The sequence below is a fragment of the Paroedura picta genome, chromosome 1 (genome assembly GCF_049243985.1).
Source record: "Paroedura picta isolate Pp20150507F chromosome 1, Ppicta_v3.0, whole genome shotgun sequence".
NCBI lineage: Eukaryota > Metazoa > Chordata > Lepidosauria > Squamata > Gekkonidae > Paroedura > Paroedura picta.
This window is the reverse complement of record NC_135369.1, coordinates 172433283-172458376: the sequence shown is the minus strand read 5'-3', so window position 1 is coordinate 172458376 and position 25094 is coordinate 172433283. Positions and strand designations below refer to the sequence as shown.

The 25094-nt window shown below is 43.7% G+C and overlaps 1 protein-coding gene across 7 annotated transcripts in view; it reads right to left on the bottom strand.

Annotated features, from left to right (window-relative positions):
- KLHL29 (kelch like family member 29) overlaps positions 1–25094 on the bottom strand; it is a 562720-nt gene that overhangs the window by 265647 nt on the left and 271979 nt on the right. Inside the window, exon 1 of one of the 7 annotated variants that reach the window (XM_077311753.1) lies at positions 374–604. The exons of 5 other annotated variants lie outside the window; for them this stretch is intronic. In XM_077311753.1, coding sequence (XP_077167868.1) covers positions 374–595 — 222 coding nt within the window. In that variant the 5' untranslated portion in view covers positions 596–604. Of the gene's footprint in view, positions 1–328; positions 605–25094 lie in introns of those variants that run through there. One more of the 7 variants, XM_077311723.1, reaches the window with a different exon arrangement.

The following is a 25094-nucleotide window of genomic DNA, read 5'->3' as shown; positions in this document are numbered from 1 at the left end:
CTAGAGCAGGGGTAGTCAACCTGTGGTCCTCCAGATGTCCATGGACTACAATTCCCATGAGCCCCTGCCAGCAAATGCTGGCAGGGGCTCATGGGAATTGTAATCCATGGACATCTGGAGGACCACAGGTTGACTACCCCTGCTCTAGAGCACCAGTCACTTTTTAAAATACCAAAACCTCAAATTTAACTAATTTACACCTTAAGATTTGTAAATTTAAAGTCCCACCAGAACACCACATGAGATAAAGTGACACAACTTTTAAACATACAGAGCATGAAATAAAAAGCTGAAGAAACACTCTCCTTTTCCCCCCACACTCCCTTACTGAAGAGGGGGAGAGGTTCACTTTGCCATTCATATCCAGTCTTACTGTCTGTTTCCTGCACTTCAGGAGGTGAGGCTCCTTGCTGGCTGCTCTTCTGGCCAGGCTAGGCTCTGCCTCTCCGCCTAGGGGAAACAGGGCCTTCTCTGGAGAAAGGATCTTGCAACCTGCCCCCTTGGAGGTTCCAGCAAATTCTCCCCTCCCAGGGGGGGTGGAGTCTATACACCATGAGCTCATTCCCCTGGTGGAACCTGTTTCCTCCATCCCCATTGGAGCATGTGACCTTCTCCCTTCCCTAAGCCTCTTGGGAACTGTAGGCAATTGCAGCCTCTCTACCATCTGGTAGCCATTTGAGACTACAGGCCCAGGGCAGCCATTTTAGAACCCAGACCAGCTGTGTTGCTAATAAAGAGAGCTATTTTCACTGATTCTGTATACACCTAACCTGCTGACTTAACAGGGATTTTAGAGCACTGCATTATGATAACATGTGTAAGAAAAGCCTAAGACAGTGTCAAAAATATTATACCCCTTGGCTGGAGGCCCCCTAGATTTTGAGGCTTCAACCTAATTAGCCTAATGCCTGTATGGCCCCTTCCAAGTCTATGATTCTATAGACTTTTTATCCAAAGTGGGGAAGTCATTGATTGCATAGGTTCCAAGTTTGACAAAGGAAGTTTTCTTTGAAACTTGAAAATGTATATCCTGAAAATCTTGTGGGTCTTTTAAAATGTTACTGGACTCAAGTCTAACATACTTCACAGGCTCATCACAGCTATCTATAGACTGGGCCCTACAGTACAGACCATCCCTTATTTTTATTCTTGCTGTGGTGGTGCTTGCTTTGGTTACTTGGGTGAATATTCATTTCATTTAAATGCTGGTATTATCCAATCAGCATCATACAATGCCTTTATAGCTCTTCCAGCTATGCAGTCAAGATTACCGCTGGAAGCAGACAGAGTTTATCGAATTTAAATCCCCTGGAATTTAGAAATTATTTTCAGTATGATCTTCATTTTCTTAACAGACAGTATTTCTGTCTATCTTTGGCAGATTGTGTGGGGAGGAGGGCAAGCAAACGCTCGAGCCAGTTTCAGACAATATAGGTCACATGAATAAAATGTAGAGGTCAGTGCATTTCCAGTGCGCTAAATACTAACTGGAACAACTTCTCCCTTTTAATTTGTGTTACTAAACTAAGCATGCATTTTAATGATTCAGCATGCTCCTTTGACTCTAATCCTCTATTCATGTTTAGCAGGGGGATAAATTAGTGTGATGAAATGCAATGCAGACAGTAAATTTACACCACTTGAGAAGTAGCAGGTGACATTTGCATGACATCTGACTTCCCGTGTAATGATTGATACAGAGCTATAAAATCAGCGACTGGGTGCCGCTGGAAAAAATCTCACCTTACTGTTGAGCAGGGCATTAGAGCAGGGGTAGTCAAACTGCGGCCCTCCAGATGTCCATGGACTACAATTCCCAGGAGTCCCCTGCCAGCAAACGCTGGCAGGGGGCTCCTGGGAATTGTAGTCCATGGACATCTGGAGGGCCGCAGTTTGACTACCCCTGCATTAGAGGGTGCTTGCTAAGTAACTGTTTGAGAACCTCAGCCTGTTTGAGATGGATTTCCATTTTACAGATAATATGCCTTGCGGCCTAGTAAAATGTATAATATTAACCACCAATCGTGTTAAACTGAGGAGTAGCTTGTAGCCTGAATGCCGAAAACTTCACTTGGATTAAATGATCTGTGCCTAGAGCTCCCTGTCACATCCCCATTAATTCGTTATTAGAGTTGTTATGTTTTTTTTTAAAACATATGTCGTTTTAAAAATCTAAAAACATACTGAGATTCCACTTGACTTCCTCAGTGTAAACAGAGAGCCCTTAAATGTGTAATGAATTTACAACATTCAAGTATCTATCAGCAAGAATGAATGGGCTGAGAAGGAGTAGCAGGGGCTGACTGAGGGATCTGAGGCATGCTTGTAAATTGGCTGTAACCAGTTTCAAAAGTAAGAAAATGCCTTAAAATAGAAGCACTGGTGATTTCTTGTATTTGAATAAATGCAAGATTCTCTGTTTAGCCCCCTCCCTCCCTTTCTCTTTTTACTGTCAAGTCACAGATGACGTATAGGGACCCCCCCACAAGATTTTCAAGGCAAAAGACATAATTCAGAGGCGGTTTGCCATTGTTTGGCTCCATGCCAAACCCCTGGTGCTCCTTGGCGGACTCTTATCCAAATACTAGCCAGGGTTGACCCTGCTTAGCTTCCGAGATCTGATAGCCTGGGCTATCTAGGACAGGGCAGTTAACTCCTTGATGATGATGATGTTATCCGTTCAGTTGTGTCCGACCCTTGGCGATTCTGTAGGAAGTTTCTGCCACGTGTCTCTGTCAATGACTGCTTCTTTGAGTTGGTCATCCCTGTATTGGCTTTGATTGTGTCGAGCCAGCGGATCCTTTGCCGCTGACCATGCTGAGCATTTATTATTTTTCTAACGAGTCTGATCGCATGATGTGTCCATAAAGTGAGCTTTAGCCGTAATATCTTGCCTTCTAATGACATAATTGGTTTGCTCCTCTCTAAAACTATCTTGTTGGTAACTTTGGCTGTCCATGGTATTCGCAGCATTTGTCTCCAACGCCATAATTCGAAAGCATCTATTCTCCTCCTGTCTTCCTTAAGCATGATTTAAAAACAGAAGTGATGCCATCAAGAGGGGTTCAGTAGCTATTCCTAAACAATAATTCAAAAGACACATCCTAATGGATTACCAAATTACTATTTAGACCAGTGGTCCCCAACCCCCGGTCCGGAGACCGGTCCTGGTTCGTGGATCAGTTGGTACCGGGCCGCAGCTCCTCCCTGGCTGCTGCCTTGGAGGCCGCCCTGCCACTCTGCCAGCAGCTTACCTTTGGATCTCTCCAGCGGTCGCCATGGCTGGGACTTCCCCTCAGCGTGGCACTATGCAGCTCCAGCTGGCAGCGCCCCCCAGCGGGGGGCAGGAAGTTAGGGGCACTGATGGGAAATCAGGGGCACAGGTGGCAGTGGCGACGTCCCTCGGCAAAAGACAACCCCCTGCCCGGGCCTCAGTAAAACTGTCAAGCACTGACTTGTCCCCGGTGATAAAAAGGTTGGGAACCACTGCTTTAGACGGTCGCATGATAGGGGAATTTTGAAACCAACGTACAAAATAAAGGCCTGAATTTGCCACTTCTACCATGGTTCAATATTCCTATTAAATAAATTCCCATTGTTTTCTTGGCATCTCCTTATTTATCTGCCAGTTATCTTCCCCGTTCTGCTAACCTTTCCCACTTGTCTAGTCTATACCTTTGTATTTCTGCATTTGCCCAGGAAGGATGGGCCACCACCATAACCTTTAAGCCAGGGTTAGTCAACCTGTAGTCCTCCAGATGTGCATGGACTACAATTTCCATGTGCCCCTGCCAGCATTTGTTGGCAGGGGCTCATGGGAATTGTAGTCCATGAACATCTGGAGGACCACAGGTTGACTACCCCTGCTATAAGCTACTTCCTTGCCAAGCACCTTTCTCATTAACAGTCAACTACTATTGTCCAAAATCATGTTATTTCAGAAGAAAATATATAGATAGTTCAAAATCAGAAAGTTCAGTCTTGCCTTTTTGACAGGGTTCTTCTCTCATCCAGTTACTGCTGTCTTGCTTGCTGTTTGGTATTCTGCATCTTTTTGATGCATACAGTGATTTAGCAACATTTTTATGGTAAGCAAACATTTGCTACTAAGCCCCATGACACATTTCTGTAACTATGAATATAAACATCAGCAAATAGAGTCTGGTGGTGTAAGAAGAAAACTGGGCAATGCGAATTTAAGGCATTAAAGTAGGATATTTCAAAATTAGTTTTTGTGATTAATGCCTTATATAGGTCAGGCATTTCCAGGTTCCAGCCAATCAAACTACATCAAGCTCATTAGAGTTATTTTTTGCAATATTTGCGGTTTCGGAGCCACAGGCCCTAAAATAATTCTAGCTCTGCCAGAAAGCAAGCGAACTGAGCAGCTGCAGACAAATTAATCTCTGCTGTACACTTAGCGAAGTTACAAAATGTTACACCAAACATAACTGGCTCCTCAAGGTTTAGAGGCACAGCACTGAGCCAAAGGCACCCTTCTGCTCACACATGCAATCTTTCATTTACTAAAGGACTCTGTCCATGAATGGAAGGGAGCCTTTGCATCAAAACCCACAGTTTTGGTCCACCCAACTGTTTCATAGTGGACTTTTCAGGGGTGACCTACTGAACACTGCAGCACAAAAAAAGAGGCTAAAGCCAATGAAGAGGAGTTACAAACAATTATGAGGGAACACGCACACACATATATATGACACACAAACGTATATCATCTAGCTGTCTGTCTGTCTGTCTGTCTGTCTGTCTGTCTGTCTGTCTGTCTGTCTGTCTATCTATCAGCTTTCTTACTCGCCACTCCCATAAGGCTCATGGTGGGTTAGAAAGTCTGTTTAAAACCCCAATAAAATACCCGTTCAAACCACAGACAGCAATACAACAGTAAAAGCACAAGATGCGGCAGCTGATAAGTTCTCAAATCTGTCCCAAGAGATGGTAGAATCATTAAATTCCTAGTTCAAATTTATTTATCCCCTAGAGCAGGGGTTCCCAATCCCCGGTCCGGGAACCGGTACCGGGCCGCAGCTACTCCTCGTCCTCCTCCCCGGCTGCTGCCTCGGGGGCTGCCCTGCCACTCTGCCGCCAGCTCACCTTTGGTGCTCTCCAGCAGCCACCATGACTGGGGCTCCCCCTCGGCATGGCACTGCACAGCTGCCGCTGGCAGCGCCCCCCAGCGGGCGGCAGGAAATTAGGGGCACCAGCAGGAAAGCAAGTGGAGCAGGGGCTCAGGCAGTGGCGACGTCCCTTGGCAAAAGACAACCCCCCCGGCCTCAGTAAAATTGTCAAGCGTTGACTGATCCACGGTGATAAAAAGGTTGGGGACCACTGCCCTAGAGGGGGTAAGGAAGGGTCAATGACTCCCAGACGGCCATACGCTGATAGTGTTTTATCTGGGGGGGGGGTCAGCAAATCTTCCGAAGCACGCCGGCCTCAACCACAGACCTGGCGGAAGTGCTCTGTCTTGCAGGCCCTGCAGAATGCTGGAAGCTCCCGCAGGGCCTGTGGCTCTCCCAGGAGCTCATTCCACCAGGTGGGGGCCAGGACTGAAAAGGCCCCGGCCCTGGTCGGGGCCAGACGCACTTCCCGAGGGCCGGGAATGACCAACAAATTTGTGCCCGCAGAGCACATACATACATACATACATACATACATACATACATACATACATACATACATACATACATACATACATGACAACCTTAAGCACATGATAGAAAATGCATGAGCTCTATAGACTTCAGACTTCTCCTTGCTTAGTGGACAGATTGCCAACTATGGACTATGGCAGTGATAGCCAAACTGTGGCTCCCTAGGTATCCATGGACTACAATTCCCATGAATACCTGCCAGCATCCATCAACATCTGGAGAGCCACAGTTTGGCCACTCCTGGACTAGGGAGACTTGGGTTTAAGTTTGTAGTTAATCCCTTTAAAGTTGTTACAGTTCAGCCATTCAAAGGAAAAACAGTGCTACTCACAATCATCCCAATATGCACTATTACATTGCTGTGTGAAACTCGAAAATACTGTACATTCAAACCAAATGGTGTATGTGTGTTGGAGGGATTTTTTGGGATATATTTGGGTGTCTGGGTGGTATTTGGGATTCTTGGGGGTACCACTAAATGTGTCCCTCAAAATTTCTGGAATAAGGAAGAGCATTGGCTGTTAATCTGAAAAATGCCATTTTTTTCAGGTTCATATCCCTAATGGGTAACACCATCTGCACTGTATTATCTGAGCACCAAAACTGTAACAAAACTTTGGAATGCCCTTCCCAAGGAGATTAATCTGTCTACCTCTCTCATAGTCTTCCGCCAGCTAGTGAAGATTTTTTTTTCAAGTGGCATAAAGGTAAAGGTATCCCCTGTGCAAGCACCGAGTCATGCATGACCCTTTAACCTTTAGGGTGACGCCCTCTAGCGTTTTCATGGTAGACTCAATACGGGGTGGTTTGCCAGTGCCTTCCCCATTCAAGTGGCATACTCCCAGTTTACTCTTACTGGCCCTCTTCCTTACTTTATGTCTGTATTATTTTACTGCATTGTTAAATATTTTACGTATGTATCCTAAATCCTATTTTAGTGCTATGCTGCTTGCCACCTTGAGGGCCTATGTGTTTTAGGTGAACAAAACAAATAACAACTGAAACAGGGAACACCACTGGATTACCACGGACTCTCCAATTTGATTGTTGAGACAGAATGAATGAGCACCGAGCAAGAGATTCAGAATGTGATTGTTGGATGGATGGTTCTTTTGAAAAAGAAGATTGGGGTTACATCACTTCCAACATCCTCTGAACCCCACAAGCATTTCCAATTGCTTTGAAAGCTGTATTTCAGGGATTTGGGTAAAATTTATTTTACTCTCCACCAAAGGTCTCCAAGATGGATAATACTGAAAAATATTAACACGTCACTGGAGTAAAACATTTAAAACCAGTGTAATAAAGAGCATAAACAATATCCCAGCAGAGTAACTTTAAATCAACGCATAAACAGAATGAGAAGCATGAACACTTCACTCCGCTCCCAAAAAGATAAGCAAATTCAGCATAATATCATGATTTAGAGTACTGCGTGCAATTAAGAAAGGCTGTTGAACTAGTGCACACTGCAGGTTGGAATTTGGAGGGCGGGCAAATTGAAATAAATGCAAAAATTACTTTCCTATCAAACCTTATTTTATTGCTTTAATAACATACAATGCATCATTTATAACCTAGCATATACAAATTGCTATTTCACTTATTTATGGCATTTAAATGTCTTCATTTTCTGCAAGCAAAAGTGCAACAATACAAGGTACCTGAGAACAAACTGCAAACTACTGCAGCCCAAGCTGCCTTAGCACATGTATCTTAAGTTTCTGCCATCTGAATGCGGAAAAAAGCAAGCAATTTTTAAAGCAAGCAAAAGAAAGTGTATTATTTGGACAGAATGGCCTCAGAGACCAATTATGCATGGAGGCTGCTGCACTGGGTTCCGTACAATGGGGCAGTATGTCTTGCTGCTTCCTGTGTATGCACAGAGGACGAAATCCTATAGCGCACACAGTCCACCCCGGAGTTGTGCATTCACATGTGCATTCACATGTACAACTCCAGGGCAGACAAGTTGTGCTGTGCTGCGGCAGGGTGTGTGTGAGTGTGTCCCTGCACGAGGGTAGGAAGGCATGGCCACGCTATCAAATGATCCGTTTGGCTCTGCGATGCCACAATGCCTAACGGGGTATTTCTTGACCCTGCAGGGACATTGTAGGCGGGGGCCCTACACATGCAAAGGCACCCACATTAAGAAAGGGAAAGCTGAAAAATCACCATTCCCTTAACATGGGGCATCAGAGGCCCAGGGCCAGGGCTGGGAGGGGGCTGGGCTGATAGTGAAGTCATGCATCTGTGGGGGTGATTTTATAAATGCTCACGGAGATCTCAAATCTTGTAAGACTACTAATTTTGCACTTATAAATAAGGGTGAAGAAGAAGAGTTGGTTCTTATATGCTGCTTTTCTTTACCCGAAGGAGTCTCAAAGCGTCTTACATTCGCCTTCCCTTTCCTCTCCCCACAACAGGCACCCTGTGAGATGGGTGAGGCTGAGAGAGCCCTGATATTACGTCTCAGTTAGAACAGTTTTATCAGTGCTATCGCCAGCTCAAGGTCACCCAGCTGGCTGCATGTGGGAGAATGCAGAATCGAGCCGGCTTGCCAGATTAGAAGTCTACACTCCTAACCACTGCACAAAACTGATTAAAGAATGGGGAAAGGACTGAAGTTTCTTCAGTTTTCCAAAGTACGTTTAAAGTTCAATTGCATATTACTGTCCATCTTAACGACCGAGCACATGAATCTGAACGGACGTTATTCCTGATTAAAGTTAGTCTGTATTATAACAAGATCATAAGATCTGTGACCCCCTAACAGTATTGTCTTAAACAGTTAATTCTTCTAAACCCATTCAATCCAGTTTGCTTTAAACGGATGCAATTTCCCTTTGAAGGGCATTCTAATTTACCATAAGGCACCTGGTTTGGGGTTGGATTTAAAGGTCCATTATCTGCCAGGATCGCCAGAAATTGCCAGAAACTGGCAAGAGACTCTCTTGTGAGGGACTCTTCTTGCAAGCGAATTTACTGAATGTGACGACATCTCTTCTGGAGCAACCGTGACATTTTCACATTGCTGCTGATGACCCTCATTCTCTCCCATTTTCTTCCTGCCACTCAGCTGAGTGGGAGCAAGAACAGCTTGGGGGGTGGGGGGGGGGCAAGGATGTCTCCCTCAAAAGCTGGAAGCCTAACAAACAGTGCTGCCAGCAGAATGGAATCTGCAAAAATCACCCTTCTTCTCCCCCATTATTTGATCTTTGGATCAAACCCTGTTTTGTTTACCTACAAAATAAATTCCCCTAAGAAGTTCACACCCATTTTCAAGCAGTGTCCGGATCACAAGACCTGGCTGGGCAAGTTCCATTCAGCTTGTTAAAGGGAACAGCTTTGGGTATCCAGTCTAACACATAGCTGCGTATGGCACTTAAAGTCCCCTATAGCCACTCGTTTGCAAATAGCAGCTTTTAATGTATTTAAGCATTTCACTTCGACCCTTGTCTACTAGCTCCAATGCGTTTTTCTGCTGACTGTACAGTATTTATTATTCTACTAATCGCTCTTTGGAAATGCAATATGGAAAACAGGAGGAATTAGAATTCAAAACAAGTCATTTATCAACTACAAAAAACCCTAGAGTGCTTAAACTAAAAATATTTAAAAAGTATTTGAAGACTTACTACAAATGTAGATAACAATTTGCATCTTTTGGTACTTGAATGGAAATGTTCTAGCTTTTAGAAGGAATTTAAATGCCTGTTTATGCAGGCGATATTAATATCATCGTATTTATTTGTGCATGTAAAAAAAAATCGTAGATTAAATCTCGGTCACAGCAAAGATGTCTGGGGGGAATCATCATATATATTAAATTCACAAAAGCTATCTTTAACAAAAACAATGCCACAGATTCAATATTTCTGCCGGTTTTTTAACTTCTCATTTCCAAAGCGGCTTTCATACTTCATAAAACTATGATTTCAAAGTGGCTTTGAAATAATATCAGTTCAAGAGTGAAATAAAATCTAAGCATTCTTTGAATTGGAAAAAAAATGTCTTCAGAGTTTTAGGATCTTTTCACACATTTATTCCTTTCTTTTCTCTGAAGCTAACACTGAAACATGGATGTCTCCCTCTGTAACAACTCCTGTGATGTAGAAGAAGAGACAGGACACCTTACACTTAAGCCAAGATATCTTGCAACAGTCCTTTGAAGACTCTCCAGGCTGGTTAAATAAAAAACAATCTCTCTCTTTCAACATCCAGTTCTGCCAAATAACCTTACAGTATTCCTTGGAAGTGGGAAAGAGAAACCTATGGCCAGTAAAAACATCCTTGACCTTCATATCAAATATACCCAAGGGTGTCTTAGAGCAGGGGTAGTCAACCTGTGGTCCTCCAGATGTCCATGGACTACAATTCCCATGAGCCCCTGCCAGCAAACACTGGCAGGGGATCATGGGAATTGTAGTCCATGGACATCTGGAGGACCACAGGTTGACTACCCCTGTCTTAGAGGACGTTACTATTTTTAAATTAATGGGGGAGGCAGATGGTTGTGTGAGGAGTGGACATGATCGCTACTTCTTTGATGTACCAACTAGGACTGCCAACCTTCAGGTGGGTTCTGGAAATTTTCTTAACTTACAACGGATCTCCTGACCACAGAGATCATTTCTCCTGGAGGAAATGGTTACTCTGGTGGGTAGACTTGATGGCAGGATACCACTCAGAGGTCCCTTTCCTCCTCAAACTTTGCCATCCTAAAGCTTATCCCCATGTCTTCAGGAATTTCTCAATCCAGAGGTGGCAACCATACTACCAATTCCAGAAGTTTCAAGCATTCTGTAGAATCATAGCCAGCCAACATAGAGTTGGAAGGAACCTTTTGGGTCATCTAGTCCAACCCCCTGCACCAGGCATGACACTCCAACCCTATTACTGACACTGTAACCTGCCGCCCCCTTGAATCTTCACAAAATCAGCCTCTCCGTCAGATGGCTATCCAGCCTCTGTTTAAAAATTTCCAACGATGGAGAACCCACCATCTCCCAAGGAAGCCTGTTCCACTGAGAAACTGCTCTGTCAGGAACTTCTTCCTGATGTTTAGATGGAATTTCTTTTGAATTAATTTAATCCCATTGGTTCTGGTCTGTCCCACCGGGGCAAAAGAGAACAACTCTGCTCTATTGTCTACATGGCAGCCTTTTAAATACTTGAAGATAGTTATCAGATCCCCTCTCAGTAGTCTCTCCAGGATAAACAGACCAAGCTCCCCCAACCTTTCCTCATATGTCTTGGCCTCCAAACTCCTCACCATCTTTGTTACCCTCCTCTGGACATGCTCCAGATTGTCTACATCCCTCTTCAACTGTGGTGCCGAAAACTGAACACCGTACTCCAAGTGAGGCTGAACCAGAGCAGAGTAAAGCCATGTCATTACTGTTTCTAGATTCAACTGTGTAGCCATGTTGGTCTTAAGCAGAACAAATTTAGAGTCCAGTGGCACCTTTAAGATCAACAAAGTTGTATTCATGGTATGAGCTTTTGTGTGCACACTCACTTCCTCAGATACAATGTCAATTTACTGTTTGTAGTCACTGTTGAACACAGCCTGAATTGAGTAGTACTGCCAGGGATTTTGTGCTCAAGAAAAAGAACTGTTTTTTATATCCCACTTTTACTACCCAAAGGAGTCTCAAAGCGACTTACAGTCACCTTCCCTTTCCTCTCCCCACAACAGACACCCTGTGAGGTGGGTGAGGCTGAGAAAGCCCTGTTATTACTGAAGAAGAAGAAGAGTTGATTCTTACATGCCGCTTTTCTCTACCCGAAGGAGCCTCAAAGCGGCTTACAATCACCTTCCCTTTCCTCTCCCCACAACAGACACCCTGTGAGGGAGGTGAGGCTGAGAGAGCCCTGATATTACTGCTCGGTCAGAACAGCACTATCAGGGCAGTGAGGAGCCCAAGGTCACCCAGCAGGCTGCATGTGGGGGAGCTGGGAATCAAACCCAGTTTGGCAGATTAGAGGCCACCGTTCTTAACCACTAAGCCATTTTGCCAGTTGAAGACTGCCATGCCAAGGCTACCTAAAACTCCCCCACTCCCCCCCACGAACTGCTCGCACATTTCTCTCGATGACATCAGAAGCCTCCCTTTGTAATTTGAGTGGAAATGTGAAGGCCATGGAAGAAGGGGGGGGACCCAAATCCGCATCATGAGTTGCTTTTTCTTATGTAGTCAAACCTATATTTTTAAACACCCATGATATTTAAGGTTAGAATTAGCCAGTTTGAATTAAAATATCAAATTAAACAGGCACACTAGCGTTGAAGTGTGCTACTGCAAGCTAACCAATTACAGGAAAGGTATAGCCTCATTTCCCCAAATAGCCTAAGAGCATTTGGGTATTAGAAAACAGGAAATGAATTATAAGTAGTTAAAGAGCTACCGTGCAGTGTAGATACAACTAAAGCAACATGAAATTTGTAGCAGGTGCCGTTCTGCAATATTAGGGTTGTGTTATATTTTTAAAATACGAGAAATCAGCAGCAGTGGTTTTGCTATTTTATTGTCAGATCAAAATTTCACTAAATAATCAAAGTAAGCTTTCGGACAGGGGTGCTGGGGGAGGGGCAAAGTTTTTTTTGGGGGGAGGGCAAACACTCTTGAGCACACAGGGGGTTGGCAAGTTTTTGATTTGTTTTCACATGGTTTGGGAGCTAGGTCTGGAAGCCAGCTTGGTGTAGTGGTTAAGAGTGGCGGCTTCTAATATGGAGAGCCCAGTTTGATTCCACAGTCCTCTATATACAGCCAAGCTGGGAACTCAGGGTTGTTCTCACAGAGCAGTTCTGTCAGAGCTCTCTCAGCCTCCCCTATTGCACAGGGTATCTGTTGTGGAAAGAGGAAGGGGAGGCAATTGTAAGCTGCTTTGAGACTCTTTCAGGTAGTGATTTGTGGGGAATAAAAAGTAACTATTATTCTTCTGGGTGGTGTGAACAGAACAGCAAGCAGAAATTTTTGTCTGGGAGAGGGGAGCTTTAGGGGTTCTTGGTAGCTGTGCCTCCACTGGCTGTATTCTCCTTTCAACATAAACTTGATGTAATACTGAAGAGGTCCTAATTTTAGACAATTCAGGGACAATTTATCTGTTCCACTTAGTATATTTCTGGTAAGGACTTGGATGAGAAGCGTGTCTCATGCCTTAAGTGCCACTCAGCACTTAACACCCACTCAGGGCAGCTGTCCCACCCCTGAGTGCCTCCTCCCCCAACCGGCTTGCCTGTCTGTCCAGCGGCCAGCCAATCACCTTTGGTTCCCCCCCTGACCCCCCCTGCTCCTTTCACTTTCCTCTGAGGCTTGGAGGCTGCAGATCCCTGCCGCGTGAGAGCTGCCCCTGCCGGTCAATTCCATAACAACTGCCTGCAGCTTTTCCAGGTCCTGGGGGGAGGGAGACATCAACCACAGAGTTCTTCCACACACACACCCCAATTTAGTACTTGTTGTATTCCTGAATGCAATGGGCTTGGCCCCAAGTTTGAAAATAATAGCCTAGCTTGTTACAATTTAGATTCAGCTATCTATTTATAAGGTGTCTGAAAGGTTCAGATTGATAGAATGTTCTTCTTGGTCCTTATTAGAATCCTAACAAAGAAGGACCATGTCACAATGTGAATCAGACAATTTTCAGCTGAACAGCTCCCATGCTCACAATAGACTGTCGGTGCTCTTTAAAGAGAGCATCAAAGGAGAAATCAATTAAGCATATTACAAGGATCTAAGGAACGGAACCAAACAATACCCAGCAAAACCTAAGAAGAACATCCTGAAACATAAATGCCTACAGGATGCAATGATGAGATGACCCAATGGGATGAATTTATTCCAGGTGCTTTTCCAGTTACACTGAGAGGACGATTTGGCTAAATGTATTATTAGGATATTTTTAGCGCAATAAAACTGTTACTTTGCTAGGATTAATTCAGACAGATGTTTCAGCAATTATGAATCACTTAAGTAATTATCCCAAATACCTTTCTGGCCATCACGAACTGGTATGATAAACACCTCAAGCCAAATTACACTGAACAAGGCACACTGAAATTGTAAAAATTCTTGGCTTTGGGAAAATACATGCTAGTATTTAGGATCTGACAATTACTTTAATCAGCATTATAATCATTCTGCTGGAGTATATATAAATTTTTGTTGCTGACATTACATTATTAGATAATTAAGGTAATTTAAGTAATTACGTGCTAAAAAGACTAATTTTGTTCATCATCATAAAGGTCTCGGAGCACAGTAATAGAAAGGAATTAAGACTTCAATATGGCAATTTTGGGAGAATTAAAATATCTGAAATGAATGCTGAAGAAGCTGGCTATTAAAGTAACCAGAAAACTATTTCTTGGTTAATTTCTTGGAAGATATTCCCTTTTCTATCATGCATACCCTGTACAATTGCTTATTACGGACAAATATTTATTTTTGCAAAATAATTAAAAGACATTCAGATGCACACTCCAATCAGCTAAAAATGAGAATATAAGCTCATGACAGATGAAACATATAGTTGGAATGGTTTTATGTAGCTGTGGCAATAAAGAAAATAGGTCTGTGTGCACACACACTGTATATCAGCACATACATACACATGTACATGGTTTTGTGTACATAGACACACAAATTAATATTTGGGGGGAGGTGTTTTTACCTATTAGCCTAATCAAATGAAAGCTGTATAATACAGAATCATGTACATCATTTTCCTATTCATTGTAATTTTGAAAGAGGATTCATAATTTAATGTTATAACGTTAGATTATGTATACTCTTGCAAAATTACAAAAATTCAAAAATTCTCAACTATATATATAAACTATATATATACATACATACATACATACATATATATATATATAGTACAGCAGAACTCTGTCTCTGTACTTAAAGTGTTATGAACCTCAAGTATAAGGTTAGTTAGAAATGTTGAATATTAGTTACGAATTAAGGTTTGTTACAAATTAACTTCACCTAATTGGTTTTAAATAACAATGACTCCAGTAGCACCTTTAAGAACATCGAAGTTTTATTCAAGGTACTAGTATCAAAGCCCATTTTAAAAATGAGTTTTGAAAGGGGCAGCAGGCAGGAGGGTGTGAGAGGGTGGCCGCAGCTCCCTTTGCCCACAAAGCGACCATGGTGAGAGCGCCTCCCGAGCTGAAGGGAGTGGAGCCCCCCCCGCCACCAGCAACAGGGCTTTGCGGTCCGCAGGGAGGCTGCAACCCCCCCCCCAGGTCCCTCCCAGCAGGAGCATACCTGCGGGCCACAAAGTCCTGTTGTTGCCTCTCTCCTCATGCACAACAATAGAGGCTGCAGCCACAAGGCCTCCAGCAGGCAAAGAGGGAGGGTGGGAGCTGGAGGGGGAGGGCCAATCAGGGTGGACCTGGACGGACAGGGCCCTGGTCAGTCTCCTCCCAGGAGGCTGTTTCCCCAATATACAAGGGAGCGAAATAGTGTTAAGGATAAGCCTTCTCACACATGCACACTTCATTTTACATAGTTTTTAGAATACGAAGTGTTTTTCGGTCAGCTCAAAGTCCCAAAAGGCATACTTTAAGCAGCAAAATGCTCTATTTTATTACACACATATCACAAGAACTATTTTAGAATTATTCAGGTTGCCATCTCTATGTTGAGAATTTCTTAGAAATTTGGGGAAGGGGATCCTGGGGAAGACACGGGTTGGGGAGGGACCTCAGTTGGCTATAATTCTATAAAGTCTTCCCTTTAAAGCAGTTATATCCTTCAGGGAAACTGATCTCTATACTCTAGAGATCAGCTGTAACTCTGGGACAGCTCTAGGCTTTACCTAGACAATCCTAGGTTGACAATCCTAAATGACACCTGTGACATTAGATCAGCCTTTCTCAACTTTTTCACCATTGAGAAGAAGAAGAGTTGGTTCTTATATGCCGCTTTTCTCTACCCGAAGGAGGCTCAAAGTGGCTTACAATCGCCTTCCCTTTCCTCTCCCTACAACAGACACCCTGTGAGGTGGGTGAGGCTGAGAGAGCCCTGATATTACTGCTCAGTCAGAACAGTTTTATCAGTGCTGTGGAGAGCCCATGGTCACCCAGCTGGCTGCATCTGGGGGAGTGCAGAATCGAACCCGGCTTGCCAGATTAGAAGTCCGCACTCCTAAGCACTGCACCAAACTGGCTCTCCCTGAAACATTCTTCAGGCTTCCAGAAGTGGCACAATTGTGCAGAATATACTTGGGAAGCATGGCTGTGTATCTACCCACCCGGGACCCCTCCCATTCCTACCTCCTCCAGGCCTATTATTGGCCATTTTTGCTTGCTGGGGACTACGAAAATCAGTCGATTGTCAGGAATATAATATATGTCTGTTGAACTCTGCCTGTCAATATACATATTAACAGTAAGTATGACAAAGCCTGTAGACAGCACATTGTTTTAGCTCATCTTGTAGAATTCTCCACATTGTAAAACAACTGCAGACATACTCTTCAAAGTAGTAATTTAAAGCAGGGGTAGTCAACCTGTGGTCCTCCAGAGGCTCATGGACTACAATTTCCTGAATTAAAGAACATCCGATAGTTATAAATACTTCTCTGGCATCACTAATGTACAGAACAACAGTATCGGCTGGTCCCATTTAGGTCACTCTGCCTTGATTTCATGAAGCATATATAAATCTTATGCTTTACTTTAAAATGGTGCCAAGCTACTCTGGTAAGCCAGAAATCTACACTTTGAACAATCAAACAAATTAAATAATGCTGGAAATGAAATGAATGAATATGCTCCTTTCCCTGAAGCAAAACCTTTATATGAGGCATGAGAAAGTCCATAGTTTTACCGGAAAAAAGCCCCCAAACACACCCCCTTTTCCTTTATTAACAATATATAAGCTCCACTAACTTGAGGTCATCAGCTGAATGGTACCATAAATGTAAAATATGTATCACAACAGAAACATTTTAAAATCATAAATCAAAAACATTATATATATATATAATAAAATAGCATTAAAAGGCATAGAACTCACCAACTTGCCTTATTAATGCATAGCAGAGAGGTCTCTCACAGATAACAGACACAATTTTGGTCATAGCTCACATCATCCCAGGGTTAACATCATCTTGCAGAAAATAAATTACCTGAAGTAAGTGGCCCAAAAACTACTCTGTGTTTGGGCCAAAGCTTTAACAAGTGGAAATAGGCCAAGGTGGCTATATTTTGGCCACAACTGTACTTCATTAAAATGCCGGTTTGGGGTGGTGGTTAGGAGTATGGACTTCTAATCTGGCAAGCCGGGTTTGATTCTGTGCTCCCCCACATGCAGCCAGCTGGGTGACCTTGGGCTCGCCACGGTGCTGATAAAACTGTTCTGACTGAGCAGTGATATCAGGGCTCTCTCAGCCTCACCCACCTCACAGGGTGTTTGTTGTGGGGAGAGGAAAGGGAAGGTGACTGTAAGCCGCTTTGAGCCTCCTTAGGGTAGGGAAAAGCGGCATATAAGAACCAACTCTTCTTCTTCTTCTTCTTTTCTGGTTTCTTTTTTCTTTCAGGCTTGTATATTATATTTAATGGAATTTTTAATGCCTGTTTTAAGGGGTTTATGGGGATTTTAGACTACATTGAAACAAGCTCGAGCCTTTGGGGAGAGGCGGGCAATAAATTTAAATATAATAATAATATAATAAGTGGGATAGAAAAAAGTGGCATATAAGAACCAACTCTTCTTCTTCTTCTTCTTCAAATTACCCAAAGGGCCAAACTGTGGGGGGAAAGCAGTGAAGGAAATCACAGCTCTGGTTTAGCCAATATTTTGGGGATAGTAATGTTTTAAGACTTTTAAAGATATCAATTTGTGCAAAATTGAATGCTCCCTTTTCCAAAGCTCATTGTAACATCCATTCCCACTGTCACGTGCAAGACTAGGTTCTCACTTTCCACAGAAACCCAATGACTTCTGAAATGATGTTAACTGGGTGAAATCCTGTAGCTATTTAAGAAACAGCAGGGGAAAGATGCTGAAAGCAACAATTCTTCTGCATGCTGGCAAATTAAAAGCCATCTAAGCCATCTATGTAAAGAACCTCTTGTGGCGCAGGGTGGCAAGGGAGCCAACATGCTGTCTGAAGCTCTGACCCTGAGACTGGGAGTTCGATCCCAGCAGCCGGCTCAAGGTTGACTCAGCCTTCCATCCTTCCAAGGTCGGTAAATTGAGTACCCAGCTTGCTGGGGGGTAAACGGTGATGACTGGGGAAGGGAATGGCAAACCACCCCGTATTGAGTCTGCCAAGAAAACGCTAGAGGGCGTCACCCCAAGGGTCAGACATGACTTGGTGCTTGCACAGGGGATATATTTACCTTTTAAGGCCTATTATTGTGGCCAACCAAAATAACTCCAAACAGTGTGTAAGCTTTCACATTCTCCAGATCAACAGGCTGGATGAAGGCTGAGAAAAATATCTTTTGGGTCATGGTATTAGCTGGTATCCGACTGTGCCCCTGGCAAGCTGGAAAGTGCGGGGGGGGGGGGGGGACGGGACAGGACACATCTAACTGAAATTACAAAAATCAGCAGTTGGTTTCTCTAGCACCAGAAAGGGCACAGAGATCCTTTCGAAAGCTGACAGTTATGGAAGAACAAGACAATTCTTCTATTAACAATGCTGGTGATTAAATTTAGTTAGATTAAATTAAACTATTAAGGCAGCAGTGTACCTAAATCACTGCCGGGGGGCTAAATTTTGGTTTCGGGAATGTGTTTTATTGAAGTAGTGAAAGATAATTGTAACCAGGGTTTTATTAACAAGCTTTTCATTTTAACTGCAAAACACTGGCCAAACTACCGCAAAAAAGGATTTAATTTGAACAAAGCACACTTAATTGTTACCAATCCTCCCATCTTTAAACAAATTAGCTGTACATTACCTGGGAGCAGTCCATTGATTTTGATGAACCCCCCGCATAAGTGTGTGTAGGATCACATCCTTATAGCTTATTTAAGGGATTCGTTAGCCTGTGATAACAGCCTAATAATGATCTCTAGTCACCAGTTTGTTTCAGCGTTCAAGTACTAAGAAGCTGAATTTTGTTGAAAGAGACAGTAACAGAGACCCTAGTGATTAAGGACTCTGAAATAACTCCTCTGTTATTGCCAAACTATGATGATGAAAACAATAAAAGCGTGACTTTAGATGTGTGGAAGACAACTGGGGTGGAAAGTCCCTTACTGTCTTTCTAAGGGCCAAACGACACATTACAAAATATGCAACTCTACCATAGAAACTCATAGACATATTGCAGCTGTGCGTTACTGGTGGGAACGCCACTTAAAAGCATAATTGGGGCCCAATTTGGGGTGGAGAAGGCGCTCCTGCTTCCCCGCGCACTATTTCCCTGAGATGAAACTGCACTAGAATTGTTATTTCCCCACTTGGGGGCTGCATGTGCAAGCATTCAGTGTCTCCCATGAGGCAAATAAGATCGCCTGGTGTCATTCCAGCTCTGGTAAACAGCGTGGAGGGGAAGGGAAAACAATATCCCACCTCCCGCTGGGCCATAGTCCCAATCCTCTTTGGGCTTCCATGGTGCTTTTAAATAGGCCAGTGGTTCTCAACCTTCCTAATGCCGCGACCCTTTAATACAGTTCCTCATGTTGTGGTGACCCCTAACCATAATACTGTGCAAGTGTTCTTTCACAGAAATTAAAACAAAACTGACCAATGGTGTGATGATCCATTGTTCATGATTGTATATAAATTGGCTTTTTCCCCAGGGTTTCTCAGTTCAGTTCTGTCTCTTGTCCCACAATGCCCATCTCGCTCTTTTCCTCTGCTCCAGACAGACGAACGCTCGATCGTGATCTACCCAACAAAGCTGCTGTGTGGATGGCACCCCCCTGGCCAAGCTGCTTGCCCTGCTGCGACCCCTGTGAAAGCGTCGTTCAACCCCCAAAGGGGTCCCGACCCCCAGGTTGAGAACCACTGAAATACTGCAAGATGCCTGCTATTTTGGTGGACTCATGTATTTTGGAACGTGGTTTGGTCCTTAATTGCATTTTAACAAGAGGATATGGAAGAACATCCCTTAAATTATATCCTTCTATGTTGGGAGTTGCTACCTCAAAATAGCAACTGCACATCAATGCCTCTGAAAATAACCTCGGGTCAATGAGACTTGGGGTGCTACGTTACGAAGGACTGTAACTTGAACCCAACAACCAATTACAGTATATTTTGCAAAGTCCACTTTCAGCTTCTATTATCTGCCTGGTAATGTACCAAATACGATTTAGCTAATAAGTTGCTACTAAGAGAGTGACCTGTTCTTTAAACATTTTTTCTCATAATTAGAAGTGATCTTTCAAATCAATTAGTGTTGTAGCTTACTTAGGGGAAGTTGAGTCCCTGTCTTTTAAAGATACTCAGAGAGTATTCATGTTTGACACAGGCGATTTCCACAAGGAACACTGTTTTATTACTACAAGAAGAGCTAGTTTTTATACCCCGTATTTCACTACCCAAAGGAGTCTCAAAGCGGCTTACAATCCCTTTTCCTTTCCTCCCCCACAAAAGGCACCCTGTGAGGTAGGTGAGGCTGAGAGAATCTGCTGTATGAGAACAGCTCAAACAGGACTGTGACTAGCCAAAGGTCACCCAGCTGGTTGCATGTGGAAGAGTGGGGAATTCAACCTCAATCACTAGAATAGAAGTCACCATTCTGAAAGGATATTACCATATAATATGCTGCTAGTATTGTGTTTTCAAGAGACCTTACATTCTGTTTGAATGTTTTGGTCACATGCAATTATTAAAAAGCTGAAGAAGTTTTGCAATGAAACTAGACACTACCTAGGAATCAAATCTGATATTAAAGATTCTGAAGACAAGATCATCTCTTCATGCTTAACGTTTGCCTCTAGTAGGAACACAGACATTCTTCTACTGAGAGAGAGAGAATATAATTTAGCACTATAATCAAAATGATTTTGCAGGGCTAGAAATTACTAGGGAATTGAAAGGATATTACCATGTTGGCTTACTACAGATATTGTGCTGCCCTACTGGGCTGCGGCTGTACAGCCAGGTGATTGTTCCAGAGCAGACAGCTTGCCCCAAAGTCTACAGTCCAGTCCAGGAGGTTGGGAGCCAGGAGAGGCAGAGTTCACAGGAACTTGAAGTGGGGAGCAAAGTCAAGCCTAGCCTTAGTCAATATCAGAGAGAGTGGGACAAAGGGAAAACACGAACTGGAATGCAGAACAGAGTTGAAAGCCAAAAAGTCAAAGAGCCAGAGCATGGCCAATAGATGAGCTGAGAGTTGAAGACCCAATACAGAGAGGTCAGACAAGCCAGGGGTCAAAGAGTGAGAGCAGGAATGTCAGATAAGCCAGAAGTTGAAGAGCCAGAACTTAAAGGAACAGAGCTTCGCCATGGCAAACCAGAATAGGAGCCTCAGGAGACAGGCAGGATAACACACACATTGACCATACAAAGGACCTTGCCTCCAGGCCCTTCTGATATAGCCAGAAGCCAGGTGGGGCATCCCTCAGCTAGAGAGCCTGCAGCAGGAGCTAATCCTCATCAGAGGAAGGAGCTGCAGCAAGCTGTCAGGGTAGATTGCGTCCTCCAATGCTGCCGTCCAGGGGACTTTACCAGCGGTCTTCAAAGCTGCTTGTCCGGCGAGTCCTCCAGGCTGGTAGCTACCTTGTCTAATGGTCTGACATAGTAGGACTGGGTATCCACCAGGCTGGGCCCACACTGCTCGTCACTGGGCTGGTCTGAAGCCACATCTCCCGAGGGCACAGGGAACGGGTCAGGCAACTGCTCCGGACCGGCGCCCTCTAGTGCCAACTCCGAAGTTGCAGCTGGAGTGGGCATGGCATATCAAGAAACAGAGGTATTGGTGCATGCATCTCTAATTTCATGCACCCTCTTCAGAGGGGCAGACGATTTGCCCTCCCATTTCAAACCAGCACCAAGAAGCATTTTCTTTAATGTGACACTTCTCTTGTGCTTGTAAGCAGAAGTTGTTTGCCTTGTGTTTACCTAGCCAATCCACACAATAAGAACCCTCAGATTAACCTGGAAGCTGCAGCTTTCAGTTGTTACTGTTTATCATTTCATAACAGGCTGCATAAAGAATTGTTGTACAAAAAGCAGAACAAACAGCCTGTGAAGTGCAGACAGCAAAACCTTTACTTGAATGGATTTAGGTGCGTTTCAAGCATGGTGAGACCAATCACCACCTAGAAAAGGGCACAGACACCATCACTTAGAAAGTATAGCACATGTATTTTATTCTACCACGTAGGCAAATACGGGCGAACCAACAGTCAATCAATTCTTGCTCTAACTGTATATGTTTATTTCATTATCCCCCTTTCCCCATAATTTGAGCTTTACTTCTGAATAAACAAATGGGATTAAGGACACCCCTTGCTCAAATCTGCCATACTGTTTAGCCGGCATGGTGTGGTGGTTAAGAGTGGCAGCCTCTAATCTGGAGAGCCGGGTTTGATTCCGCACTCCTCCACATGCAGTGGGACAGATTACCAGTTGATGGACTTTAATTCATGGATGCATCCATTTGTCAAAACAACTAAAACAGCAGCCTGGTAATTCTACGCTCACGTGCATCACCTCTCCTTCCAATGTCTGATTCAACACATTTCTGAATATAGTTTGCAACTATATTCAAACCATCAAGCTATGACTTATGTTCACCAAACCAGGATTACCAGCATGGTCTGAATCTAGTTTGCAACTCTGGCTTGAAGAGGAAGTGCCAACCCTAGGTCTGAATGTAACCCATGGTTCTTGTAAACAGGGATTAAATGAACTGGAGTGTGAGATTTCAGGAAAGGGGGAGCCTAAGTCTTGGTCCTAATGCCAAATTAGGGTTTCTTCTTTCATACAAACCAATTTTGGGGGTCACCACAACATGAAGAACTGTATTAAAGGGTTGCGGCATTAGGAAGGTTGAGAACCACTGCCCTAGTACCACTTTATCACCTATTTCCATGCAACTTCAACTTTTTTTTAAAAGCCTGATTTTAGGATAGACCTGACATAAAAACCTGACAAGAAGAAATCAAAGGGAAAGCATTTTCTAACGAAATGTCTATGGGGAATCAGGTCAAAGCTCTCGTCTAGCTTCTACTATGTGGAAAAACTTGAAAGCAGCTTTGTTTTAGAAATTTAAAGTCTGAACACAATATTGATAATTGTTTTCTTCTGTTGTTGCTGTTGCATTGATTTTAATCTAAGATCTGCGATGCATCAAAGAAAGGTTTGTATGTGATTCCTTTGAAGCAAAGGCAGTTTCTCCCCACAACCCAGCCTCAAAAACAGCCTGGAGGGGCAGCATCCAGAAGAAGAGTCAACTATTGCTGAGTATAAACAGCAGGATGTGGAATGCCAAAATAAAACAAAGCAGCTTCCCTCTCAGGTGCATTTGGTTAGGAAACCGGATCAAGGAGAATTAGGAGAACATCATACATTATTGGTATAAAAGTGTTTTCTTTTTGAACTGTCACTGAAATGCTGGTGTCTGACTCTGTGTCCACAACACCAAATTTCAAAAGAATCAATAGAGCCGACAGGGGAAAAGGTCTAAGGGAGATCCTGCAGAGCATCCAGCATTTACAAATATGAGCTTTTGCACCATCATCATATGGTTAGTGAAAGTAAGAATGATGCCCTTAGAGCTCTGGATGATAAAGATTTGTTTAAAAAAAGAAAGAAACAAAACAAAACACAATAACTGTTGCAGAATGCTGAAATAAAGAGAGAGCGAAGATAAAGACATTGGGTTAATGCAAATGACCCGCTCACACTGTGCAAAATATGGGGGGAAGCAGTTCTGCTCAAATGTATGCTACAAATGTATGCTACAAAGGCTTGTTTGCTTTGGTTTTTTGCTGTGCGGTTGCTGATGCTTCACTCCTGGTTACAGAGAGGTTACAAATTCTTTGGGTTTGCCACAAGGACTTCCAATCAAATGTGTACTGAGAGTTCCTCATGGGAATTAATCTCTTAGACAGCTACATATGGTTGTTTTTGACTCCCCACCCCACCCCCATGCCATTTTTCTTCGCCAAAACAATCTCTAGAAAAAGGTATTGCCTTAAATGGGATGAGGCAAATGTTAGCTCAAGGGAAATAGCAATAGTTTTAATTGTGCCCAAATTTTCTACGTGTGTGCATGGGAGATGAGTAGATTTCATCACAAATTTTCAAAAATGGTGTGGATTTCCATAAAGGTAAAGGTATCCCCTGTGCAAGCACCGGGTCATGTCTGACCCTTGGGGTGACGCCCTCCAGCGTTTTCAGGGGGCGGAGGAACTACTCATCAAGTTTGCAGATGACACCAAATTGGGAGAACTGGCAAATACTCCGGAAGATAGAGACAGAGTTCAACGGGATCTGAACACAATGGAAAAATGGGCAAATGAGAACAAGATGCAATTTAATAAAGATAAGTGTAAAGTTCTGCATCTGGGTCAGAAAAATGAAAAGCATGCCTACTGGATGGGGGATACGCTTCTAGGTAACACTGTGTGTGAACGAGACCTTGGGGTACTTGTGGATTGTAAACTAAACATGAGCAGGCCGTGTGATGCAGCGGTAAAAAAGGCAAATGCCATTTTGGGCTGTATCAACAGAGGCATCACATCAAAATCACAAGATGTCATAGTCCCATTGTATACGGCACTGGTCAGACCACACCTGGAGTACTGTGTGCAGTTCTGGAGGCCTCACTTCAAGAAGGACGTGGATAAAATTGAAAGGGTACAGAGGAGAGCGACAAGGATGATCTGGGGCCAAGGGACTAAGCCCTATGAAGATAGGTTGAGGGATTTGGGAATGTTCAGCCTGGAGAAAAGGAGGTTGAGAGGGGACATGATAGCCCTCTTTAAGTATTTGAAAGGTTGTCACTTGGAGGAGGGGAGGATGCTGTTTCCGTTGGCTGCAGAGGAGAGGACACGCAGTAATGGGTTTAAACTTCAAGTACAACGATATAGGCTAGATATCAGGAAAAAAATTTTCACAGTCAGAGTAGTTCAGCAGTGGAATAGGCTGTCTAAGGAGGTGGTGAGCTCCCCCTCACCGGCAGTCTTCAAGCAAAGTTTGGATACACACTTTTCTTGGATGCTTTAGGATGCTTTGGGCTGATCCTGCGTTGAGCAGGGGGTTGGACTAGATGGCCTGTATGGCCCCTTCCAACTCTATGATTCTATGATTCTATGGCAGACTCAATACGGGGTGGTTTGCCAGTGCCTTTCCCAGTCATTACCGTTTACCCCCCAGCAAGCTGGGTACTCATTTTACCGACCTCGGAAGGATGGAAGGCTGAGTCGACCTTGAGCCGGCTGCTGGGATTGAACTCCCAGGACCCAGGCCAAGATTATGGATTTCCATAATTAA